This window comes from Aquarana catesbeiana, linkage group LG01 (assembly GCF_042186555.1).
Source record: "Aquarana catesbeiana isolate 2022-GZ linkage group LG01, ASM4218655v1, whole genome shotgun sequence".
In the NCBI taxonomy this organism is placed as follows: Eukaryota; Metazoa; Chordata; class Amphibia; order Anura; family Ranidae; genus Aquarana; species Aquarana catesbeiana.
Window position 1 is genome coordinate 289,609,632 of NC_133324.1, and position 24,799 is coordinate 289,634,430.

The 24,799-nt window shown below is 43.9% G+C and overlaps 1 protein-coding gene across 1 annotated transcript; it reads left to right on the plus strand.

The window, feature by feature from the left end:
- The first annotated feature begins 1,510 nt into the window (after positions 1 to 1,510).
- Positions 1,511 to 8,587, plus strand: COX6A1 (cytochrome c oxidase subunit 6A1). The gene is made up of 3 exons (XM_073629295.1): positions 1,511 to 1,699; positions 1,822 to 1,967; positions 8,353 to 8,587. Exons 1-3 carry the CDS (start codon positions 1,597 to 1,599, stop codon positions 8,446 to 8,448), a joined length of 345 nt encoding a protein of 114 aa, XP_073485396.1. The 5' UTR covers positions 1,511 to 1,596; the 3' UTR covers positions 8,449 to 8,587.
- Positions 8,588 to 24,799: the final 16,212 nt, after the last annotated feature.

The following is a 24,799-nucleotide window of genomic DNA, read 5'->3' on the forward strand; positions in this document are numbered from 1 at the left end:
GCCCCATAGCAGTTTTACCGCTACAGGGAGGCACCTGTGCGCTAGATCACATACTGTATATATACGTGATCTGGCTCTTCCGGGTAGGGGGCGAGCATATGCACTGCCACGGCCCGCTCCCACTGTGATCACACACAGCGGTAGGTACTGCGGACTCGAAGGCACCCGCTGATGATCTAGCAGAGAGGCCGAACAGAAGTCTGCTTATGTAAACAAGGCAGATCGCCATTCTATCAGGAAGGAAGGCATGGATCCTGTGTCTGTGCAAAGCAGGGACTAGGATCCATGTCTTCCCCTAGTAAAAGCACCTCACACACTGTACCAAAACACTAGTTAGGCACACAGTTAACCCTTTGATCACCCCTATAAACCCCTACCAAGGCAGTGTCATTAGTACAGTGACAGTGCATATTTTTAGCACTGATCACTGTATTTGTGTCAATGGTCCCTAAAAAGTGTCAAAATGTCTGCCGCAATATCGCAGTCCCACTTTAAGTTGCTGATTGCTGCCATTACTAGTTAATAAATAAATAAAAATATCCCATAGTTTGTAGACGCTATAACTTTTGTGCAAACCAATCAATATACGCTTATTGGGATTTTTTTTTTGCACCAAAAATATGTTGCAGAATATATATTGGAATAAATTAGATTTTTTACTGGATGTGTTTTATAGCAGGAAGTAAAAAATATATATATATTTTTTTAAATTGTTGGTCTTTTTTTGTTTATAGCGCAAAAAAAATAATAAAACGCAGAGATGATCAAATACCACCAAATAAAAGCTCTATTTGTGGGGAAAAAAGGACATCAGTTTTATTTGGGTACAGCGTCGCACGACCACGCAATTGTCAGTTAGACTAATGCAGTGCCGTATCGCAAAAAATGGCCTGGCCATGAAGGGGGTAAATCTTCCAGAGCTGAAGTGGTTAATGATGACATTGTTTTCTGTACAATGCAGTAACCGTTTTTACATAGTTCCCAACTGTCCCTGATTTGGAGCAATGTCCCTCTGTCCTCCTCATTTTGCTCTGATCTATATCTTTGTATATAAAATGCACTTTTTATCTTTCAAACAGTGTTTCCCAGTGCTAAACCTTTCATCCAATTTCTAAATTGCTGCATTTGTACATTTTAAAAGCCGATATAAAGGAATAGTAGTGGTAAAAAAAAGCACTTGTGGATTTGAATAACTTTTTTTTTTTTTAGGTTAATTCTCCTTTAAGGGGGTGTGGCAGGGGGCGTGTCCTATGCCTATATACATTTTCTAGTAGGTGCCCCTCATTCCCATCTCAGAATGTTCGGAAGTGTGGTTTTTAAGCATAAAAGCACACATGCTCTCTAGGACACGGATGGATAATGGCAGCACTCTAAAAAAAACAAAACAATCCTGTCATAACTATCGAGCCCATTCTTTCCCCAGCGATAACGAAAGACAAGGGTGCGGAGAAAGTTGAGTGTTCGGAGCATGCGCAAGAATGTATGGGCGGTCCGAGCCCAGATTGTTCACGCGTGCGCAGAGATTTTTTGGCCACTCCCCTTCCGGGAAAGCGGTGCCTTAGTTTGCTCACGTCCGCAGCTGCCCATAGAGAGGACATGATGGCGGCGTTCGGCAGGTTGTCCGGTGTTCTTGGCCGCTCCTTGGTTAGCCGGGGCCGCTTGTATTCTGCAGCTGCACACGCAGAGCACGGGGATGCAGGTAGGTTCCCGGGGGTGGCGGTGTCCCGGGTCACCTTCCCCGGCCTAGAGCGGTGTGTGGTGTGTGAAGGTCACCCCGGTAGTAGTGTGTGTGAGGCGCTCATGTGTTCTGTCTCCTCACAGCCCGGACATGGAAGATCCTCACCTACGTGGTAGCGGTGCCCGGTGTGGCCGTCTGCATGCTGAACGCTATTCTGAAGGCCAAACAACATCACGAGGAGGAGAGAGCCGAGTTTGTGCCCTACGAGCACCTCCGGATCAGGACCAAGGTAACCAGACAGGACAGGGGACTTCCCACAAGGTCACAGCACAATGGCAGCCAGCCTATTCTAGGTCCTGTCACCAAGGCACTTCATTTATTATGTGCATCTTCACCCATCTTCCTCCTTGTTAAAGTGCTATGAAAAACATATTTTCTTTAAAGTAACGTGTACTTTACCTGCTCTGTGCAATGCTTTTGCACAGAGCAGCCCTGATCCACTTCTGGGGTCCCCTGCTGGTGCTCCAGACCCCTCCTTTTCAGTGGTGCCCCCACGGAAAGCTGCTTTCCATAGGGACACCCTTGCATGCTCGCTCCTGAGCCCCTGCTCCCATTTCACAGCTTTAATTGACAGCCAATGGCTCCCGCTGCTTTCAGTCTCCCCAATGAGGAGCCGCTGCACTTGTGCACATTGCTGGATTGGATCGGGCACAGGTAAGTAAAAGGGTTGGGGGAGCAGGATGGGAAGCTGCGTTACAGAAGCTTTTTCACCTTAAAGCAGAGTCCTGCATAGTCGGCCACTCTTGACACAGCCTGCGACAGTTCCTCACTTTTTTTTTTTTTTTATGTTCAAACATCAGTCCCATGTACTGTTGGTTGCTGTTTAGAGTAGAAATCCTCAGTCCTCCACCTCTGGATACCAGATTTAGTGCACCTGTGACAGGCAGTCCTCAGAAGCTCTGACTAGACCAGCACTTTCTGTTTTCATAGTATATTCATAGCACCCATACAATAAGTTCCAACAGTGCAAAGCAATCACATGATGCTTTGAATTGTGGGATCTTGTAGTACAGGTGCAATGAATTTGGCCCAAAATACATTCTACTACTCCCGAGTATGGCGATACCACATGTGTGAGACTTTTACACAGCCACATACAGAGGACCAACACGAGGGCGCACCATCAGGTGTTCTAGGGACATAAATTGCACATTTCATTTCTTGACTACCTCTTACACTTTTGAAGGTCTGGAGCACCACGACAATGGAAATGCCCAAAAAAGACCATTTTGTAAAGCAAACCACATCCCAACGTATAATCTGAGTCTTTTGAACAATTTCCACAGGTTTTTGGAAAGAAAATGAAAATGTATTTTTTTTTTTTTACACACAGTTGTCCATTTTATAAAATATTTCTAAACGTATATAGCAAAAATGAAAACCCCAAAATACATTCTATTCCTGAGCATGGCGATACGACATGTGAGACTTTTACACAGCCTGGCTACATGCAGGGAGTACCATCAGGTGTTCTAAGAGCATAAATTGCACATCTAATTTAACTACCTATTACCCTTTTGTGAGACACTGGGCACTAATGTGGCATGGATGAGCACTGATGGGGCACAGATGAGTATGAATGAGCCACGGGTGGAGCATGGCTGGGGCACGGATGGGCAGACATCAGTGCTGTGGGCACTTCAGATCCAGCCCACAGCGCTGCTGCACCAGCCTCCTTCCTCTCCTCGCAACACTACTGATCAGTGAGAGGGGAGGAGCTGAACTGGACATGCTCCGGTCTGTTGACAACTGATTGCTCCATCATTGGATGGAGCAATCACGTGGTAAAGGGTTGCTGTCATTGCCTGGTGCGCGCCAGATTCTGGGAGAGGACCTCATATGACAGCCTCCCAGAGTTACCTGACCGCGCTGTAGTCGTCATTTGGCTATGGCCTGGTCGGCAACTAGTTAGTGGTGGAGACTGGGCTTGGTTCTACCCAATGGATGTCAGGTAATCTAGTTTCTTTTTTTTTTTTTTTTTTTTTTTTTTTTTTTTGAAGAAGAACTGGAGCACCCAGAGGAAACCCACACAAACATAGAAGGAATATGCAAAGTCCATGAAAGTCGTGACCTTGGTGTATAGATAGACCCCTTGTGATCCCATGGGATCTAGTCGCATGTTTTGACACACAATTCACGCATTAGAATTTAATCTAATTATAGGTGAAAGTTTGTATGAATCTTGCGTATAAAAAAAAAAAAAAAAGTTTAACCACTTGCCGCCCACCCTATTACCAAATGACGGCAGCAAAGTGGTTTGATATTCCTGACCGGACGTCATATGATGTGATCAGGAATATCGAGCTGCTGCACGCCCCCGGGGGTGCGCATCGCAGCGATCGTTGTTGCGGGGTGTCAGTCTGACACCCTGCAACATCGATCTAGGTAAAGAGTCTCTGACGGAGACTCTTTACCACGTGATCAGCCGTGTCCAATCACGGCTGATCACGATGTAAAAAGAGCCGGTGATCGGCTTTTCCTCACTCGTGTCTGACAGACGCGAGTAGAGGAGAGCCGATCGGCTGCTCTCCTGACGGGGGGGGGGGGGGGGGGGGGGGATCTGTGCTGATCGTTTATCAGCACAGCCCCCCCCTCGGATCCCGCCCAGGACCACCAGGGAAGCCATCCACACTGGACCACCAGGTATGCCCCTAGACCCCCAGACAGCTGCCAATCTGTGCCCACTCCAATGCCTACCAGTGCCACCAGGGATGCCTATCAGTGCTGCATATCAGTGCCACCCAAACCTACTACGAATGCAGCTCACAGCAGGGTTCCGGTGCATCCCTGTTCATTTTCAGGGAAGAATCGGGCCTGAAATGGAGTCAATTCGCATAAGTGTGATTCCCAATCCACATCTTCAACCTCTCCCTCTCCTCTGGCACTTTTTCCTCCCTGCTCAAACAAGCACTGATTACCCCTATACTTTAAAAAAAAAACCTCGCTGGAACATAAGACCCAGCTGCCGTTTGCCTCCAAGCTTCTTGAATGCTTTGTCCACAACCGTATGGGTTGCTAATTCACCGACGACAACCTTCTTGATCCCCTACAGTAGGGATATGCAATTAGCGGACCTCCAGCTGTTGCAGAACTGCAAGTCCCATGAGGCATAGCAAGACTTTGACAGGCACAAGCATGATACGCAGAGGCATGATGGGACTTGTAGTTTTGCCCTGCCCTACAGTCTGGTTTTCACCTGCAACATTCCACTGAAACTGCCCTACTAAAACTCACTAACTATCTGCTAAAACCAATGGTCATTACTCCATCTTCCTAATCTTAGACCTTTCCGCTGCCATTGACATTTGCCTCCAGGACTTTTCCAGAACCTCTGAAAATCCCTATCCCAGTAAGTCAGCTCCTACCCTATCCACCTTTTAGGCAGTCCTTGAACTGTCATTTATTCAAGGAAGCCTACTTCACCAAAAAAAAACTACTTGAGTCAGATTACCCCTTGCAGCTATTACCTTTTTAACCACCTCCCTCTTCCTTTTAATTTCAGACATGATACATCATAAAGTGGAACTCTTCTGCCAAAAGCTTTCCCTTTCTAAAATTGTATAATACACCGTGTGTACCTGTCAGCAATGGTGGGGTGCACGTTATGGCAAGCGTTCAACTATAGTGCTTTCTACTCCTGCTAATATATATATATAATGGTGGCCAGTAAAATACTGAGGTTTTCCATGGTAAAATTGCAAAAAAAAGTTTCCATACAATTGTGTGTATCCATATGTGAATGCATGTTCCTTCATCTATCATTCATTGGACAATTTGGCATGGTGGGCTAGTTACAGAGATTAATGGCATTAACCACTTGCTTACAGGGCAGGGCCCTTCCTGCCCAGACCAATTTTCAGTGTTGTCACTCTTTGAATGACAATTGCGTGGTCATGGTACAGTTTACCCAAATGACATTTTTAGCTCCCCCCCCCCACACAGAGCTTTCTTTTGGTGGTATTTGCTGCTGGGTTTTTTTATTTTTTGCTAAATAAAACAAAGGACTGAAAATTTTGAAAAAAACAATTGTTTCGTAGTTTGCTATAAAATTTTGAAAACGGGTAATTTTTCTCCTTCACTGATGTGCGCTGATGGGGCAACATTGATTGGTGGAACAGTGGGCACTGGAAGCTGACACTGGTGGCACAGAAATGCAGCTGGCTTTCTGTGATAGGGACCAATGTCCCTCTGACAGAAGCCGTTGATTGGCTTTTCCTTTTTTTTTTTTTCCCCTCATGCTGACAGCGTGAGGAAGAAGAAATACAGATTACCAAGCTTCTGTTTTGATCACCTGATCAACTGTCATTGGCTGACAGCTGATCACGTGGTAAGGGGCCTGGATCTGTGATCAGCCGAATCTCAGACTCGGTGATCACAGAGCGTGCCGCGCGCGACCCGCAGGGTCGTGCAGACAGCGCTTGCTCGGGAGGACGTCCATGGACACCCTCCTAGCAATTAAGGTCTGCTCTGCAGCCGTCTCTTTGCTATAGTGCGAGTGGTAAGTAGTTAAAGGGGGGTTTTAAAGGTAGGTTTTTACCATAATGCATTAAGGGAACCACCTGCATGCAGTTACCCGTCCCGCCCTGTGGTGGCCAGTGATGAGGGGGCAAGGCTGGGTCCTGCTGACGCAGACAGCAAGGCTTGGGAGCAAGCCCACACAAGTGCCCCCATAGCAAACAGCTTGCTATGGGGGCAATAGGAGGGGGAGTGCCGGCAGAGGACCCAAGAAGAGGAGAATTGGGGCTGCTCTGTACAAAACTTGCTAAGTATGACATGTTATTTTAAAGAACAAAATACATTAAAGTGATTCTAAATGTAAGTGTTATGCCTCTATGTAAAAGCAGCGAATGGACATTAGAACCAAAAGTGGCAGCAACCTGCCTGGTGTTACGTGTTCTCCCTGTGCCTACATGGGTTTCCCCCAGGTACTCCAGTTTCCTCCCACACTCCAAAGACATGCTGGTAGGGTAAAGGGCATTTTTATCTCAATGCGTTAAGATAAAAAGCCACTTTTTTGCAGCTGCCCGGGACTCCCCTCCTGATTGGTTGAGACACGACAGTGGCGCCCTTGGCTCCCGCTGTTAATCAAACTCGGCCAATAAGGTGAGAGGGGGTGGGGCCTAACCGCAGCTCTGTGTCTGGATGGACACGAAGCTTCAGTTCAGGTGCCCGCATAGCAAGCTGCTTGATGTGGGGACACTCAACGGGAGGGAGGGGTCAGAGACCCGAGAAGAGGAGGATCTGGGCTGCTCTGTGCAAAACCACAACACAGAGCAGGTAAATATAACATAACATGTTTATTATTTTAACCCTTTCATGACTAAGCCCATTTTTGAAATTTGGTGTTTACAAGTTAAAATCCGTATTTTTTGCTAGAAAATTACTTAGAACCCCCAAACATTATATATTTTTTTTTAGCAGAGAATCTAGAGAATAAAATGAAGATTGTTGCAATATTTTATATCACACGGTATTTTTGCAGCTGTGTTTTAAACGCAAATTTTTGGAAAAGGGACACTTCCATGAATTTTAAAAAATCCAAACAGTAAAGTTACCCCAATTTTTTTTGTATAATGTGAAAGATGATGTTACGCCGAGTAAATAGATACCAAACATGTCACGCTTTATAATTGCACGCACTCGTGGAATTGCGACAAACTATGGTAGCTATGAATTTCCATTGGCGACGCTTTAAATTTTTTTTTACGGTTACCAGGTTAGAGTTACAGAGAAGGTCTAGTGCTAGAATTATTGCTCTCGCTCTGACGATCGTGGCGATACCTCACATGTGTGATTTGAACACTGTTTACATATGCGGGAGCGACTTCCGTATGCGTTTTCTTCGCTGCGCGAGCTCGCGGGGACGGGGGCGCTTTAAAAATTTATTTTATTTATTTTTAGATTTTATAAATTGTTTTTAAAAAAAAAGTTTTGTTTTTTTTTTTTACTTTTATTGCTGTCACAAGGAATGTAAACATCCCTTGTGACAGTAATAGTTGGTGACAGGTACTCTTTATGGAGGGATCGGGGGTCTAAAAGACCCCCGATCCCTCCTCTGCACTTCAAAGTATTCAGATCGTCAAACGGCGATTCTGAATACTGTATATGAATACTGTATATGTTTTTAAATTCGGCGCCATTGGCAGCCGAGTAAACGGGAAGTGACGTCATGTAGCCGATCGCCCGCTGTAAACAACGGTACCGGGATGATGCCTGCAGCTGCGGGCATCATCCCGGTATAACCCCGGAAACAGAGTACGCATATCTGCGTACGGTCGGCGGGAAGGGGTTAATAGGGAAAAAAAAAGCCCAAGACTTTACATTCATTTTAATTGGCGCTTGACTAAATTGGCCCAAGTATGTGTGTGTATGTGAGTTTGGGACCTTGGATTGTAAGCTCCTTGAAGGCAGGGACTGATGTGACTGTATATGTAAAGAGCTATGAAAATTGCCGGTGCTTTATAAGTGCCTGTACTAAATAATAAATTGTGGCACTAGCATTGAAATGTCTATAAATGTTCAATTTTTGAAATATTTTACTTCTTTTAAACGCTCTAGGATTATACAAATGTAAAATTTGCTAGTTTTTACTAACACAGTTGTTTTTTTTACAGAAATTTCCCTGGGGAGATGGAACAAAAAGTCTTTTCCACAACGCTCACGTAAATCCTCTTCCAGATGGCTATGAAGAGCATGGGCATGACCATTAGCCTTTTAAATATGTTTTCTAGACCAAAATGTTGAATGGGCCCACATAATATGAAGGGATCAGACTGCTTATTTAAATTTAAACCTGACCTACATTAACAGTAGAGGTCACTTAAATAAAGCTTATGGCTTGTTCTGAAAGCGTGACCTTGTGTTTTTTGACAATGTGACTTTGACGCAGTTGTACAGAATACCAGTGTCAATGAAGAGATTGTGTTTTATATAGAGCATTTCAACTGGTATCATTTAGCTGAACTTTTTTTTTTTTTTGGGGGGGGGGGCAATAAGTGACTATTGAAGCACATTCGGGTGGTTAGCAATAGTAGCCTGTTTCCCTCAGTGCATGTGCAATTACATTTTTGTGCCTCTAGGGCCAGTTCACGCAAGATGCAGTTATGTGCGTTTTTTTTTTTTTTGCACAGAATGCGTACACAGTGTTTCCATGTATCCAATGGTTCTAGTTCACACCATAAGTCAGTTTCTGCACCGGAAACTGACTGCGTGATGTGTGAACTAGAGCCGTTGGAATACATGGAAAACACTGTGCATGCATTTGTAGTGCAGAAAAAAAGTGCACGGAATTGCATCTGGTGTGAACTGGTTCTGGAAGTCTAGTACTGCATTTTTGTGGGGTCCCCCCCCCTCCTTCAGCAGTGTTGTACTTTAGGGAAGTTGTCCTTTTTATAGTAAAGTCGTTCCCTAAATCTTCCTCCCACCCCCTCAGTGGAAGGCACATAGCCAGATCCTTCATTCTAATGGTGTGACCCCCTACATGGTGCTGCACAAAAAGTCAATGCTGTGTCTAGCCCCTACTGTGCTTGCACCATCCATTTCTACCCTTGCTCCCAGTGGTCCTATAGCCATGGGCATAATTAGGCATACAGGAAGTTGGAATTTGAAGATGTATATGCAAGCTCCAAGTCCAACGTGTTTTGGAATGGGATAGGGTTTGATTCATTCAGTTGGCCTCTTGAGCACTGTGCTGATTTTTCCCACCTCTGGTTAGAGGCTTTTCAGCCAACCTAAGGACGCGCATGCTTCATTCACCCTCCCAATGATTTTCTGTTTTGAAATAGTTTAGTATGTCAAGTTCTTGGCTAAACCTGTTCAAGTCCAGGAAGGACTTTTTCTTTTCCATTAAACTTTTATTAGAAAAACATATTGAAATACAAATGGTAAACCCTCAGTTTCACATATAGGTATCCAGGAACCATGATGTCACAATTATACAAATGCATAATCCTGCAGAAAAAGGTATGAACTGTAAAAGTTACAGTACTGGCTAGGGGAATGCATTGATACCAATAAATATACAAAGGCACTAGTCCTACTGATTTTAAGGACTGCATACAGCATCTGTACTGCCAACGGTTAAATAAATCTTCAGTTCTTACGATGCTATCAGAAGAACAGAATGAGACAGAACTAGGAACTTACCGCAGGATAGTGCGGGAAGAGGGACCTGTGGAAATGGAAAGGAGGGTTGCCAGGAAACAAGTTCTCTAGGGTATCTGCAGAGCCAGACTGGTCATAGAAGGGGCCCTACTATGCATGCAGCAGGGACTTGTCTAGGTTTTTTCAGAAGGTAGTTGTCTATCCATGGGGACCATATCTTTTCAAATTTATGGGTTCTGACAGTATTGCTGCCATTATTTTCGTGGCTCAAAATCCACACCATTTTAGTTTTACTTGGGTTATTGTTGGTGTGGAGGACTGCCAGAATTTGCTTTGCTGTCGTTACGATGAACGTCAGTAATTGAAATTTGAGTGTTGGTGGAGTCAAGTGGCTTTAAATTCAAAAGGGCCTCCTTTTGGAGATTTGTGGATGCCCTTTCCAAGGACTGGGTATGCTGTTTGCTACACGTTGGTCCAAAATCTTTTAATCCTGGAGCAATCCCACCAGATATGTAAGGGTGCCTGGGCAATGGCAGCTCTTAAAGCATGATCCAGAAGGTGTGGACCTGAATTTTGACAATTGTTGGGGAACCATGCACCAACGCATTACTAACTTATAAGTATACATCAGGGATATGCAATTAGCGGACCTACAGCTTTTTCAGAACTACAAGTCCCATGAGGCATAGCAAGATTCTAACAGCCACAAGTATGACATCTAGAGGCAGAGGCATGATGGGACTTGTAGTTTTGCAACAGCTGGAGGTCCGCTAATTGTATATCCCTGGTATACATGATTGTTGAATCGTTCAAGTGCAGTAGTGTTAAGTCCAGGACTTTTTGTGTTCTTTTTTTTTTTTTTTTTTTTTTTTTTTGATGATGGGATGAATCTACATTCTATCCAAAGCTAAGAGAAAAACAGTTTTGCCTTTAGTTATAATATACATTGGCACTGAAGCACTTTCTTTTTTTTTTTTGCATGTGCATAGGCACTTACTCCCAACTAGAAGGGTGTAGAGCCACAGGCTTGCCCTAAAAGTCTTTGGGGGGCACGTGTCTTTTTCGTCAGTCTCCCTTGGGGGAAGCCCCACCTAGTACTTGAGTGGGTTGTCTGATTTCAGCTAGGTAGACCATGAGTACCTCAGTCTCCGTCAGGAGCCTTGTGTGCCCTGGGTGATCCAGGTGATACTGGTCCTCTGTGCTGTATCTGCATCTCTCGCAACCTCCTGAATTCCTCTTACATGGCGGCTTGTATCTGTACCTCTCCTCTCCTGCTATCCGGACCTTGGATCCAGGTGGAAGTTTGGATGTCCCAGACTGCAGGAAGCGTCCCACTGCTTGCCACCAATGTAATGAAACATCCCACACTCCGCTTGAGTGCTTTCGTCATATACCACTTCCTCCCATTCTGAATATAGATATCAGATATTCCAACCGCTCACAAGCACAAAACAAGATGATACTTGTTTAGTTGCTGAACATGGACTGTTTATTGGAACCAAAATACAAGTCTTATATACAGTTGAGGAGGAGGTTCCTGCCTCCTGCTCATATTACTCTAACAATACACCTGTAACCAGAAACAGAATTAACATGAGCTAATTACTCCCTTAAAGATGTGACTCCGTGCCCTCCTGGGCATTGTTATGATAAATCAGGATTTCACTACAGGTCAAACTTGTTGTCACCACGCTTCACACAGTAGATTATACATTATCATAAGTATAAACATAGGACACCTGCACACAATAGCAGGAGCTCCAGCAGGAGTCGGCCTGTCTCCTACATTGTACAGAGGCTAATGTGATCAGCTCTCTCAACTAACATGTTGAGTTCAGAATCAAACAAACAATAGTCTTTACATATATCCTGGGAGATATTGTGGATAAATATTACTGTCGCATTTTAAGTAATTCAAGATATATTTTCTCAGTCATCCTGTGCCAGGATGGCACAGGGTGACTTAGACATAAGAGGTGCATGGGGAGCTGAAACAAGGGTTTCCCAACCTTTCGAAGGGATTCTGGGTTCCAAGGGCCCTCTCGTCACAGATGGGTCTTCCAGCATGACAATGACCTAAAACATACCGCCAAGGCAACAACGGAGTGGCTCAAGAAAAAGCAGTCCTTTGTTGCCTTGGCGGTATGTTTTAGGTCATTGTCATGCTGGAAGACCCATCTGTGACGAGAGGGCCCTTGGAACACAGAATCCCTTCGAAAGGTTGGGAAACCCTTGTTTCAGCTCCCCATGCACCTCTTGGAGTGGCCATGGTCACGGAGTGGCCTAGCCAGGCTCCAGACCTTAATCCTATAGAACAGTGTTTCTCAACTCCAGTCCTCAAGGCGCACCAACAGGTCATGTTTTCAGGATTTCCCTCAGATGAAACGACTGTGGTCATTACTAAGGTGGTGAATAAGATCAAATCACCTATGCAAAATAGTGGAAATCCTGAAAACATGACCTGTTGGTGCGCCTTGAGGACTGGAGTTGAGAAATACTGCTATAGAAAATGTATGGAGGGAGCAGAAACTTTGAGTTGCCAAGCGACAGCCAAGAAATTTAGAGAAGGTCTGTAAAGAAGAGTGGACCAAAATCCCTCCTGAGATGTGTGCAAACCTGGTAACTACAAGAAATGTGTTCGCCGACAAGGGTTTCTCCACCAAGTACGAAGTCATATGCGGGGAGGGGGAGGGTTAGGGAAAGGGTTGGGAATGTTAAAGGTGTTTTTTGTCACCTCAGGTGTTTTGTGATGTCTATACTTAAGGTAATTTGGTACAGTGTCATATGTGCTACAGTGTTTCTCATGCATGGCACCAGGATGCTGCCCCGCGAGCCTTCCACCCCTACACTGATTTCTCCCATATACCTCAAATGGCTCCAATTACAGTAATTTCTTGGAATGTTAGGGGTCTAAACTCAGCGGTTAAACGATCCCTGGTGTTCCGCTTTCTACAGAAACATGATCCTGACATTTGCATTTTACAAGAGACCCACCTTCAGGGCCATAAGACAATCTCCTTGAAAAGACCATGGGTGGGATTAAACTATCACACCACTTATTCTACATATGCTTGTGGAGTCAGCATCCTGGTTCGGAAATCCCTACCCTTTAGACCCATTACTATAAAGACTGATAAGGAGGGCAGGTATGTCATAGTACACGCAAACATTTATGATAGGGATATTGTGCTGGTGGGGTTGTATCTTCCCCCGCTGGCATCGGTCCAAATCCTTCATGACATTATGCAGGAGGTAGTCCAGATGGACACCGGCTTGGTACTTCTAATGGGCGATTTTAATATGGTCCCATGCGCTGCTGTGGATAGGATGTGTGCATCGACTTGTGACTCTCCTCACCTCCGGCAGTGGGCGGACACGTTCGCCCTTACGGATGTGTGGAGACACACGCACCCGAAAGAAAGGGAATATACCTGCCACTCCTCCACCTATAAAACACTATCTAGAATTGACCTGGTGTTTGGATCTAGCCTGGCCCTATAATGTGTCCAGGATGTCTCTATGCTTCCCAGAGGGATCTCTGACCACGCTCCCCTGTGTCTTTCTTTAACACTAAGTGTTCCCTCTGGGTCCCGCCTATGGGCAGCAGAGGAGCTACTGGGCAGCAGAGGAGAAGCTCCAGGAACCTATTACAGCATCCATATGTAACTACTGGACTGAGAATACTGACTCAGCCCCTCCCCCAGTACTTTGGGATTCTTTTAAGGCCTGGGTTAGAGGAGAATTTATATCCAAGATATCACGCACTAAACGAGAAAGAGCCCAGGCCCTGGAGGACCTGGAGGGTAGGTCCATCACACTAGAGGCTGACTATATTTCCAACCAGACTGAGGCTAAATATAAAGCCTGGCAACAGGCGCTACGTGAGCTGTCTGACGCTAGACTTAAGGATACAAATAGGGCCCTCCTTTATTCGGCCCAACGGGTGTTTGAGTTTGGGGGGAAGAATGGGAAGCTCCTGGCTTGGTTAGCAAGGGACAACATCCCCTCCACTCCTATTGGGTCCAGACCTGACCTGCTGACCTTTTTAGACTCTGTGTCCTTTCCCGCCCTGTCTGAGGGAGATAGGGAGAGGTTGGAGGAGAATTTTACACTGGAAGAGGTCCAGGTGGCCATGGGAGGCCTGAAGAGTGGGAAGGCTCCGGGGGCGGACGGGTTGCCCTCTGAGTTCTATTCTACCTTCACAGAACTCCTAGCTCCCAAATTACAGACATTATTCTCCAACGTTGAATCTCTTGAGGCCTTACCAGACTCAATGAACGAGGCTGTCATAGTTCTTGTCCCTAAGCCGGGTAAGGATCCTCTAGACTGCTCGTCATATAGGCCCATCTCCCTTTTAAACGTGGATGCAAAGATATTTGCAAAAATCCTTGCTAATAGGCTCTCTCAGGTGATAGAGGATCTGGTGAATATTGATCAGACAGGGTTCATGCCTGGGAAGGGGACTGACATCAATATTAGAAGGCTCTTTCTTAACACATCCATAACACATGACAATCAAGGCACTAGGGGAATCTCCTCATTAGACGCTGAAAAGGCATTCGACTCTGTCGAATGGACCTATCTGTGGGAGGTCTTGCGTCGGTTTGGCTTCGGCCCTAAATTTATACATGGTATCCAGCTCCTATATCGGGCGCCAAGTCCGCGGGTTCGCACGAACAACTGGCTGTCAGAGCCATTCGCCCTTTTCCGTGGCACGAGACAGGGTTGCCCGCTCTCCCCCAGCCTCTTTGCCTTGGCCCTGGAGCCCCTGGCCATTTTGGTCAGGAATGCTCCAAATGTGCTGGGCTTGCGGCTGGGTAAGCTGGAAGAGCGGCTGTCCCTGTACGCGGATGACACATTATTATACCTTAATGATGCGGGCCCCTCACTCTTGGCTGCCCTACGTATTTTTGACACGTTTGGACGTTACTCGGGTATAAGGATTAACTGGGCCAAGTCAATACTTTTCCCCCTAGATGAGGGAGCCATCCGTGGGGCGGCCTCCACTCCTCTCCGCTGAGTTGAAGAATTTCGTTATTTGGGGGTTCAGGTGACGAAACATCACTCGGAAATTCTTGGGGAAAAATCTGATGCCTGTTTTGTCGACCCTTAGATCCAAGTGTTCAACATGGTCAAATTTGCCATTAAATTTGATAGGCCGCATAAACCTACTAAAAATGATCATATTACCCAAACTTAATTATCTATTCCGAAACTGCCCGATATGGATCCCAGTCAGCTTCTTCAAAGAGATAAACAAATGCATAGGTTCCTTTATATGGAATGGGGCGGTACTGCGGTTGGCCAGATCCACGCTCTGGCTACCTGCTCACTTGGGTGGGTTAGCCCTACCCAATTTTCAAGTTTATTACTGGGCGGCGGAACTAGTGACAGTCTAGTGGTGGTACCAAGGGGATAGATCCAATGCGGCGCTATGCCTGGAGGCGAACTGCTTGGGCTCCCTTGCTGGGCTACGCAGCTTTCCATACAGGGGTCCCGGGGCATATGGGACAACACCGGGACCAACCAGGGTAACATGGCGGGTGTGGACCGCTGCCCAGTGCCGGATCAGTGGTCTCCGGCACAACCGTTGTGGGGCAATCCCACCCTATCACGACTTCGTTCCATTCCGGATCCACAGTTGTGGGCCAGGTTTGGCATCACGACACTGGACCACATTATGCCCCAGGGTCTGAAGGTTAAATATAATTTACCAACCTGGATGGCATTCAGATACCTACAACTCAAACATGCCACTGGAGCCCAATTCCCCCGGCCAATCACACTCAAAGCTGATCCTATAGAGGAACTGTTGGCTCCGGGTGATCTAACCAAGCCTCTTTCTACTCTGTATAGCGCGTTACTGGGCAATGAGTCCCCAAAAATAGAACGTTTGTGGGAAACATGGCTCAGTGACATACCCTCACTAGATAGGGACGGATGGGAGGACTGCCTGGAGTATGGCCCCAAATTAGTCATCTCCTCTAGAGATAAGTTAATACAGGTAAAATTTTGGCATAGGGTATATTATACTCCCCAAAGTTTTCACAGGATGTACCCAGACAAAGACCCCGAGTGTCCCAGATGTAAAGCACATATAGGAACCTTCTTCCACATGTTCTGGGACTGTCCTGTCATTTCCACTTACTGGACGAAGGTCTTTAGGGAAGTTAATTCTAGACTGCAACTGACACTCCCAATGTCACCTGAGATGGCATTACTGGAAGTTCACGATGATGAGCAAAGACCACACCATTTAAAACTACTAATTGCATACCTATTCGTTTATGCTAAAAAAGAAATCCTCCTCAAATGGATCCTACCAGAGCCCCCCTCCATCTCCTCCTGGAAAGCACTGATCAAAGCTGCACTGCCCATGTATAGAATTACATATTTGAACAGAGGCTGTAAGTGGAAATATGAAAAAGTCTGGGCCCCATGGACCTCTGACTAACGTACTGGTGAGGATCTCATCTCCTAAGATAGGTAACTGTAAAAGGTATACTACTAGACACTTACGCAGAATGTATTAACCTAGTCCACATGCTACCTGTATGCGAACGTTTGCTGCATGTTGTACTTGCTCACTGTATTGTCTGGACCTGTATGTACACAAATGTATTCCATGTGATGATATGTACTGTACCTATGGATATGTTTTTATTCAACCTATATGACAACAATAAAACACCTTTGTTTGTAAAAAAAAAAAAAAAAAAAAAGTACAAAGTCATATTTTGTGTGGGGATCAAATACTTATTTTATTCACTGAACTGCAACTCAATTTATAACATTTGTATTATGTTATTTCTGGATTTTTGGTTGATATTCTGTCTATATCATTTAAAATACACCTATAATAAAAATTATAGACCCTTCATTTCTTTGTAAGTGGGCAAACTTACAAAATCTGCAGGGGATCAAAAAATTATTTGCCACACTGTAGCTAAAAAAGGCAAATCAGTCTTTTCATCCCCTTAACGATAAAGCTCCCATAGGAGACTACCCGAGCTGCTATAAATAAATGCGCCAAATTGCAAATGTTCAGGTGAGAATTGATATTTCCTTGAATTACTAAAATTATTTGAAACGGTTTTGGTTGAAAAGGCTAGGTCCAAGCTATGAAAATAAGACATTGAAACCTATTGACAAAGACAGAATGTGGAAACGCGTCTAGGGGAGATCACGTGGCTTGCTGCACTGGGGATTTGTTCCGAGTCTCTCCCGGGAATCACCATGAACGATCTGTGGCTTTCTGAGGTGGTGAGATTATCGGAACTGCTTTCACCAGCAGTGTATATTATACCTGAATGCTGTTTTAAATATATCTTTGTGTAAGTGCAATAGCTTAAGGGTCGGGTGTTTTTTGGAAAGTTTGCAGTTTCACGCTATGAGGATTCCTTTTCCTTCGATATGCTTGAGTGGAATAAGAGGATTGCGGGTGTGTTCAGTCTGGAATGTTCAGGATCAGGACGCCATATCTCTGTCGATTTGATCATTACTGAAATTGCGCGCTGATGTCCTTTAGTTGCTGAGATAAAGCTGGATTGATTCAGTAAGGTGATTGATAATTAGGAGTCCGGTGAGTGCAATTCCTATAGGGAGTGGAATCACAAGGTGTGGTAACGGTGGAACATTTCTGCAATGATATGAACTGTCGTCTTATGAGAAATTACTCAACACCTGGACTGTCATAATTTTTATATTTTTAGAGTGCTGGTTGCTTATATGCATTTTTTTTAACTTCATTTATGTCTTTTTTTTTTGTTTTGTTTTGTTTTTTGAGCCCTGTTTAACCTGTTCTTCTTAACCAAGTTCTCTTTGGAACTTTTTTGCTTTCTCCTTAATGTTATATTTGACTATAGCAGCTGCTTAGTTTAATTTACTTCTTATCTTGAGCGCTGGATAAGTGACCCTGTTTCGTTTTACTTATTGTACATTGAAACCTGTTTTGAAAGAATTATATAAATACTGTCCTAGTCAATAAATCAAAATATGAATACAGATCAGGAGTTCTGACTGGACTTGCTGTATGCTTGTTTTAAGTCAAGAAGGCCTTGGACTGTGCCACTTGGGCAAGCCATAAAAGATAACAGTCAGCTATGGTTCTAACACTGCAGATATACAGTAGACATTTGCAATTTGTTTCGTTCCGAATTAATTTTTCAACGAAATTCGACAAATTCATTAACTCTGAAATATTCAAATTAATAAAAACCTGTTTAACGATTTTTTCCGAAAATTCGAAAGAACGAAAGTCTGAAATTCGAAAATAAGAACGAAAATTCGAAAGAACAAACAATACGATATTCGAAAATCCAAAAGAACGAAAATCTGAGATTCAAAAATCTGAAAATTCAAAAATCCAAAATAATAACTAACTATTAATTACTATTAAGTTATAGGTATTGGAATTTCCTTTCAAACTTGGCTGTTAGTGAACGTAACGAATACAAATTTATCCAAAGTTACAAATGATCCGAAATAACGTTTGCCGCATCTAAACGAATGGAATATAACAAATTAATAATAAATAATAATACATTTTTTTTATTATTATTATTATAATTTGTTACGTTCCATTCGTTTAGATGCGACATTCGTTTTTTTGGATAATTCGTAACTTCGGATAAATTTGCATTCGTTACGCTCACTAACAGCCAAATTTTATTAGTGATTATTTCAGATTTTTGAATTTTCGGATTATCGTTCTTATTTTCGGGTTTTAACGAATTAACGAATACCGCATCTTAACGAATAGAACGTAACTAATTCAAATTTTTCCGAAGTTACAAATTTATTCGAAATAACGAAATTCGATCATAACGAATGACCCCCAAAAAAACAAAAAAACAAAATGAACAAATTCTTTGGCAGTGCACATGTCTAATATACCGTACATGTGAAAGTGAAAAGCCTAAAGTGTAACTCCAGCAAAATGGGATATTTGTACTTAAAATGAAATCTATTTCTTGGACTTCATTGAGGAATACAGGAATTCATAAATGTTTTGGTTATATTGCCACCTTTGCACACTGGCAAACTTATAAGACCCCTTTCACACTGAGCCGCCCCGGGCGTCAGCGGTAAAGCGGCGCTATTTTTTACTAGTAAAAAAAAAAAATTATAATAAAAATGCCATAAATCTATGCCCTATTTTGTAGACACTATAACTTTTGCGCAAACCAATCAATATACGATTATTGCGATTTTTTTTTTTTTTTTTTACCAAAAATATGTAGAATACATATTGGCCTAAACTGAGGAAGAAATTTTTTATTTTTTTAAATTTTTGGGGGGATATTTATTATAGCAGAAAGTAAAAAATATTGTTTTTTTCAAAATTGTAGGTCTTTTTTTTTTTTATAGCGCAAAAAATAAAAGCCGCAGAGGTGATCAACCAAAAGAATGCTCTATTTGTGGGGAAAAAAGGGACATAAATTTTGTTTGGATACAGCGTTGCACGACTGTGCAATTTTTACAGGACCATACAATTTTTACCGTGCCCCCATAAATCAGTACAAATAATTGTTGCAATTCACCAACCACTGCAACCAAATGGTGTCAAAACCGGCTCACCAGAAACTAATGCTGCCAAGAAGTACTTAAAGAATTATTGAATTTTTCCTCTGATAAATCTGAGCACTCACAGGGCCTTATCTAGAATAGACCTGACATTAGCCACTTCTATGATGCTACCTGTGATATCTGAAGTGACTTAGCAGCTAGGGGATTGTCTGATCACACCCCATTGGTCCTCAAGTTAACTCTAAAATCACCTCACATTCGTACCTTATGGAAAGTTAACCCTTTTTGGTTCAACCTTTTTCTTTCAAAACAGAAACATTTTAGCCTATGGTACTTTTAACAAGCCCTCTGTATCTTTACAGATCTATTGGGATTCATTAAAAGCATATATAAGAGGCTTATTTATCTCTCAAATCTCAAGGATTAAAAAGCACTCGGGAGTGTTCTGTGGCCGAAGATGTTTTAAGGCTGAACTTCAATATATAGCGAATACTACTGCAGAAACACAACAGAAGTGGATACAAAAACAATAAATGTAGGTTGCCACTGGAGTCCTCTTCCACTCCTCCATGACAACATCACAGAGCTGGTGGATGTTAGAGAGCTTGTGCTACTCCACCTTCCGTTTGAGGATGCCCCACAGATGCTCAATAGGGTTTAGGTCTGGAGACATGCTTGGCCAGTCCATCACCTTTACCCTTAGCTTCTTTAGCAAGGCAGTGGTCGTCTTGGAGGTGTGTTTGGCGTCGTTATCATATTGGAATTCTGCCCTGTGGCCCAGTCTCTGAAGGGAGGGGATCATGCTCTGCTTCAGTATGTCACAGTACATGTTGGCATTCATGGTTCCCTCAATGAACTGTAGCTCTCCAGTGCCGGCAGCACTCATGCAGCCCCAGACCATGACACTCCCACCACCATGCTTGACTATAGGCAAGACACACTTGTCTTTGTACTCCTCACCTGGTTGTCACCACACATGCTTGACACCATCTGAACCAAATAAGTTTATCTTGGTCTCATCAGACCACAGGACATGCTTCCAGTAATCTATGTCCTTAGTTTGCTTGTCTTTAGCAAACTGTTTGTGGGCTTTCTTGTGCATCACCTTTAGAAGAGGCTTCCTTCTGGGATGACAGCCATGCAGACCAATTTGATGCAGTGCGCGGCGTATGATCTGAGCACTGACAGGCTGAGCCCCCCACCCCTTCAACCTCTGCAGCAATGCTGGCAGCACTCATACGTCTATTTCCCAAAGACAACCTCTGGATATGACGCTGGACACGTGCATTTAACTTCTTTGGTCGATCATGGCCAGGCCTGTTCTGAGTGGAACCTGTCCTGTTAAACCGCTGTATGGTCTTGGCCACTGTGCTGTAGCTGCAGTTTCAGGGTCTTGGCAATCTTCTTATAGCCTAGGCCACCTTTATGTAGAGCAACAATTCTTTTTTTCAGATCCTCAGAGAGTTCTTTGCCATGAGGTGCCATATTGAACTTCTGGTAACCAGTATAAGAGAGTGAGAGCAATAACACCAAATTTAACACACCTGCTCCCCATTCACACCTGAGACCTTGTAAGACTAACGTGTCACATGACACTGGGGAGGGAAAATGGATAATTGGGCCCAATGTGGACATTTTCACTTAGGGGTGTACTCACTTTTGTTGCCAGCGGTTTAGATAATAATGGCTGTGTGTTGAGTTATTTTGAGGGGACAGCAAATTTACACTGTTATACAAGCTGTACACTCACTACTTTACATTGTAGCAAAAGTGTCATTTCTTCAGTGTTGTCACATGAAAAGATATAATAAAATATTTACAAAAATGTGAGGAGTGTACTCACTTTTGTGAGATACTGTATATATATATATCAGTATCTTTTTTTTTTTTTTTTAGACACCCTAGAGAATAAAATGGTGGTCGTGGCAATACTTTATGTCACACTGTTTTTGTGCAGTGCTCACACAAGCACAATTTTTTTGGAAAAAATACACTTTTTTGAATTAAAAAATAAGCCAACAGTATTTTGCCCAATTTTTTTATGTATTGTGAAAGATAATGTTATGACGAGTAAATTGATACTCAACATGTCATGCTTCAAAATTACGCCCGCTTGTGGAATGGCGACAAACTTTGACCCTTAAAAATCTTCATAGGCGACGTTTAAAAATGTCTACAGGTTACCAGTTTTGAGTTACAGAGGAGATCCAGTGCTAGAATTATTGCTCTCGCTCTAATGATCGCGGCAAAACCTCAGATGTGTGGTTTAAATACCATTTCATATGCGGGTGCGACTAACATATGCGTTCACTTCTGCACGCGAGCTCGGCGGGACGGGACACTTTAAATTTTGTTTTTTCTTATTTAGTTTACTTTTTGTTTTTACACTGTCTTTTATAAAAAAAAAAATTGGGTCACGTTTATTCCTATTACAAGGAATGTAAACATCACTTGTAATAGAAAAAAAGCATGACAGGACCTCTTAAATGTGAAATCTGGGGTCAAAAAGACCTCAGATTTCATATTTACATTAAAATGCAATAAAAAAAATAAATGTAATTTAAAAAAAAAAAAATTCCCCTTTAGGACTGGCGGGCGGAAGTGACGTTTGACGTCGCTTCCCCCCCCCCCCCCCAATGTTATGGAGCCAAGCGGGGGTCATCTTTCCCTCATTCAGCATCCAGCCTGTAAGAGAAGAGGACCCGATCATCTCCATGACTACCGACGGCTCCAGTAAGAGGCGGAGACGACCGGAGTGCGGCAGGAGGGGCCCTCTCTCGCCCCTTATAAAAGTGATCTTGCGGTGAATGCGCCGCTGAGATCACTTTTATCTGAAAGCCGACTGCCCGCTGAAGAAGAGGATACCGGGGGTATGACAGCTGCTGCCATAACAGCGGTATTCCTCTTACACAGGATAAAAGGAATGATAGGAAAAGGGGATGGCGGTATCAATACCCCTTTTCCTCATGGGAAGAGCGGCAGGAATAGGCAGTTTCAAGTTCAAAGCTTGTGGCTCTCAGGGGGATCTCCTGGTACTCACGTGGCTTAGGAGAGGAATACAGGTGACCTCTCCTGAGTCTCCTGTGCCGGGAAAATCCAGTTAAATCTGGATGAAACTGGCTCCCGAAACGGCTATAAAAAGGGGGTTCCATCCCATCAGGCTCAATCGCCTCAGAAGAAGACAGAGTTGTGGTGTTCTAGGAGGTAATCTCCATTGAACAAACAGTGTCTTCTGCGGCCGGAAGATGAGCCTGATGCGGCGGCTGATCGAGCGGGCAGGAGAAGATGGAGGGAAAGCCTGGATTCGGCAGTGCCTGGGAGCCGTAAACAGACACCGACGGAACCTGGAATGCGGCAGCCGAAGCTGAACTGACTGCGGGAGAAATCTCCATCTGGGAGCCCATGCCGCATCAGGAAGCAGATCAGGCAGATCTTCAAGAGGAAGTTCCAAGTCGTAGGAGAAGAGGAGGCATCAACCCTGCCCTTGGGAGTGAGTCAGCGAAGAGGAGGCACATCCCGCGCCGAAGACACTCCCCCTCCTTACCTCGTTTGATGGCAGCAAGAAGAAATGGGCGGCCTTCAGCAGAACGGAATAGAGCTGCGGGAGGCATGGCTAGAGGCGTGGCTGGCAGCAGGACAAGAAGAGGGGCGCAAAACTCAGCCGTGGGCGCAGCTGGAGGCGTGACCGGAGGCGGAGCGATGGTACAGGGGCTGTTATCATCACAGCAAGAAGAGCCGTCTCAGTGGCGACTATTGTCGCTGGCGGACGCCAGAGCAGGGTCAGCTACTATGGCTGCTAATGAAACACACAAACAAGCAATAGGAATGATGGGGCTAACCAGGTTTTGTCTACCTCCCTGCAGCACCCACAGCAACAAGGAATTGGTGAGTCGTCTTCATTGAATATTTTATCTAATATAGCTGAGCTATTGGCTAAGCTGGCCAAGGATATACAGGCAGCTAATAGCCAAGCTCAGGCTATGCCAGATTATGCTACTCAAACAAATGATCTTTCTGCTATTGGAGTCTGGACGCCATCTAGTGGAATTTCAGCTAATTGTGTTCAGTCTTCTCAAGTTAATTTAGATACATGTGTTTCCTCTTCATATCAAACAGCAAAAGCACAAAATTTACCAGAATTTGTGCTTTTGCTGTTAGGAAAAAATTTGGCACGAAGAGTTTATAGATATTTTGTCATAGGTTTTATTATTAAATCTGACAAAAAGAGGACCAGGATAGACGAAGACCTGTATCCAAGTCATTTAACAACTGCTTACAGGCTTTTTGTATTTTTTTCTGGAATTTTGCGTGAGAAATTTCCAGAAAAAAGTGCAGGGCTTTTCCAGCATTTAGATATTGTTCTTGAAGCATTTAGGAATTTTGGTGGTTCTGCCTGGTATAATTATGACGAGGCTTTTCATCAAATCGGTACATCCTACCTTAAAATGGGGAGTAAAGGGTGTTGGCCTCTGGCTCAACCTTTTTCTACCCCAAAAATCAGTTTATGCCAAGCAGAACCTGAATTCTCAGCTTTCAAGCAATTCTGTATGTAAAAAAGGAATTTGCTTCAATTTTAATAATAGCCAATGCAAGTGGGCAAACTCATGTAAGTACCGGCATAAATGTGCCTTTTGTGCCAGAACACATCCAGTGTCAAAGTTTTTTTTTTAAATGTCAGAGAGGACTCCGCGTGACAGCTGTAGCACGGGTGCCATAAGTTCACCATCACTGATATAGAGTGTTTATAGGGACAGACAGGGACGTTAGATGGGATGTTTATTTAGACATAGATTGTTTTCTTTTGGTCCCTCCCACGTTCCCTTTTCCTTCTTTTGACTGGCTATGATGTCTGTGTATGTTTATGTTGTTGCTGCTCTCAGAATGTAGTAGCCAAAGTTCTGATTAACTTCATGTGATTCCATTGTTCTAACAAGGAGCACAGCTGAGAGTGATTTTAGATGTTCCGCTGACGTCGTCCTCACCTGTGTTTTACACAAGGGGGGAGCCCTATTTAAGGGATGTTAGTGGAACATTTCAGGGTAATGAATAAGCGCAGCGTCGCTGTGTGAAACGCTACCTGTACCTGTTTGCCTGTCCTGTGGTGTTATTCAGGTTACGTATTTTACAATAAAGAGATTCATCACTACCTCGGTGTGCAGCCATCCATTCCTTTTATCCATATTGCACAGCCGGCGAGCCAAGCCTAGCACCCCTGGGAGGAGTCCATTCCCCAGCCTACCTGGTTCCATCACTCACCTGGAGCAGCATTTTCTTTTCCTATTGCTTCCTCTTCAAACAGCCGCCATATAATGATGGCGGGCGGTAAGTGGTTAATTTATGTAAAGAAAAGTGCAGCGCTAACAACTAAAAACATAGTAAATACCAATATTCATATCTTGCCATGAATGATATAAATCAGTGCATAAAGTC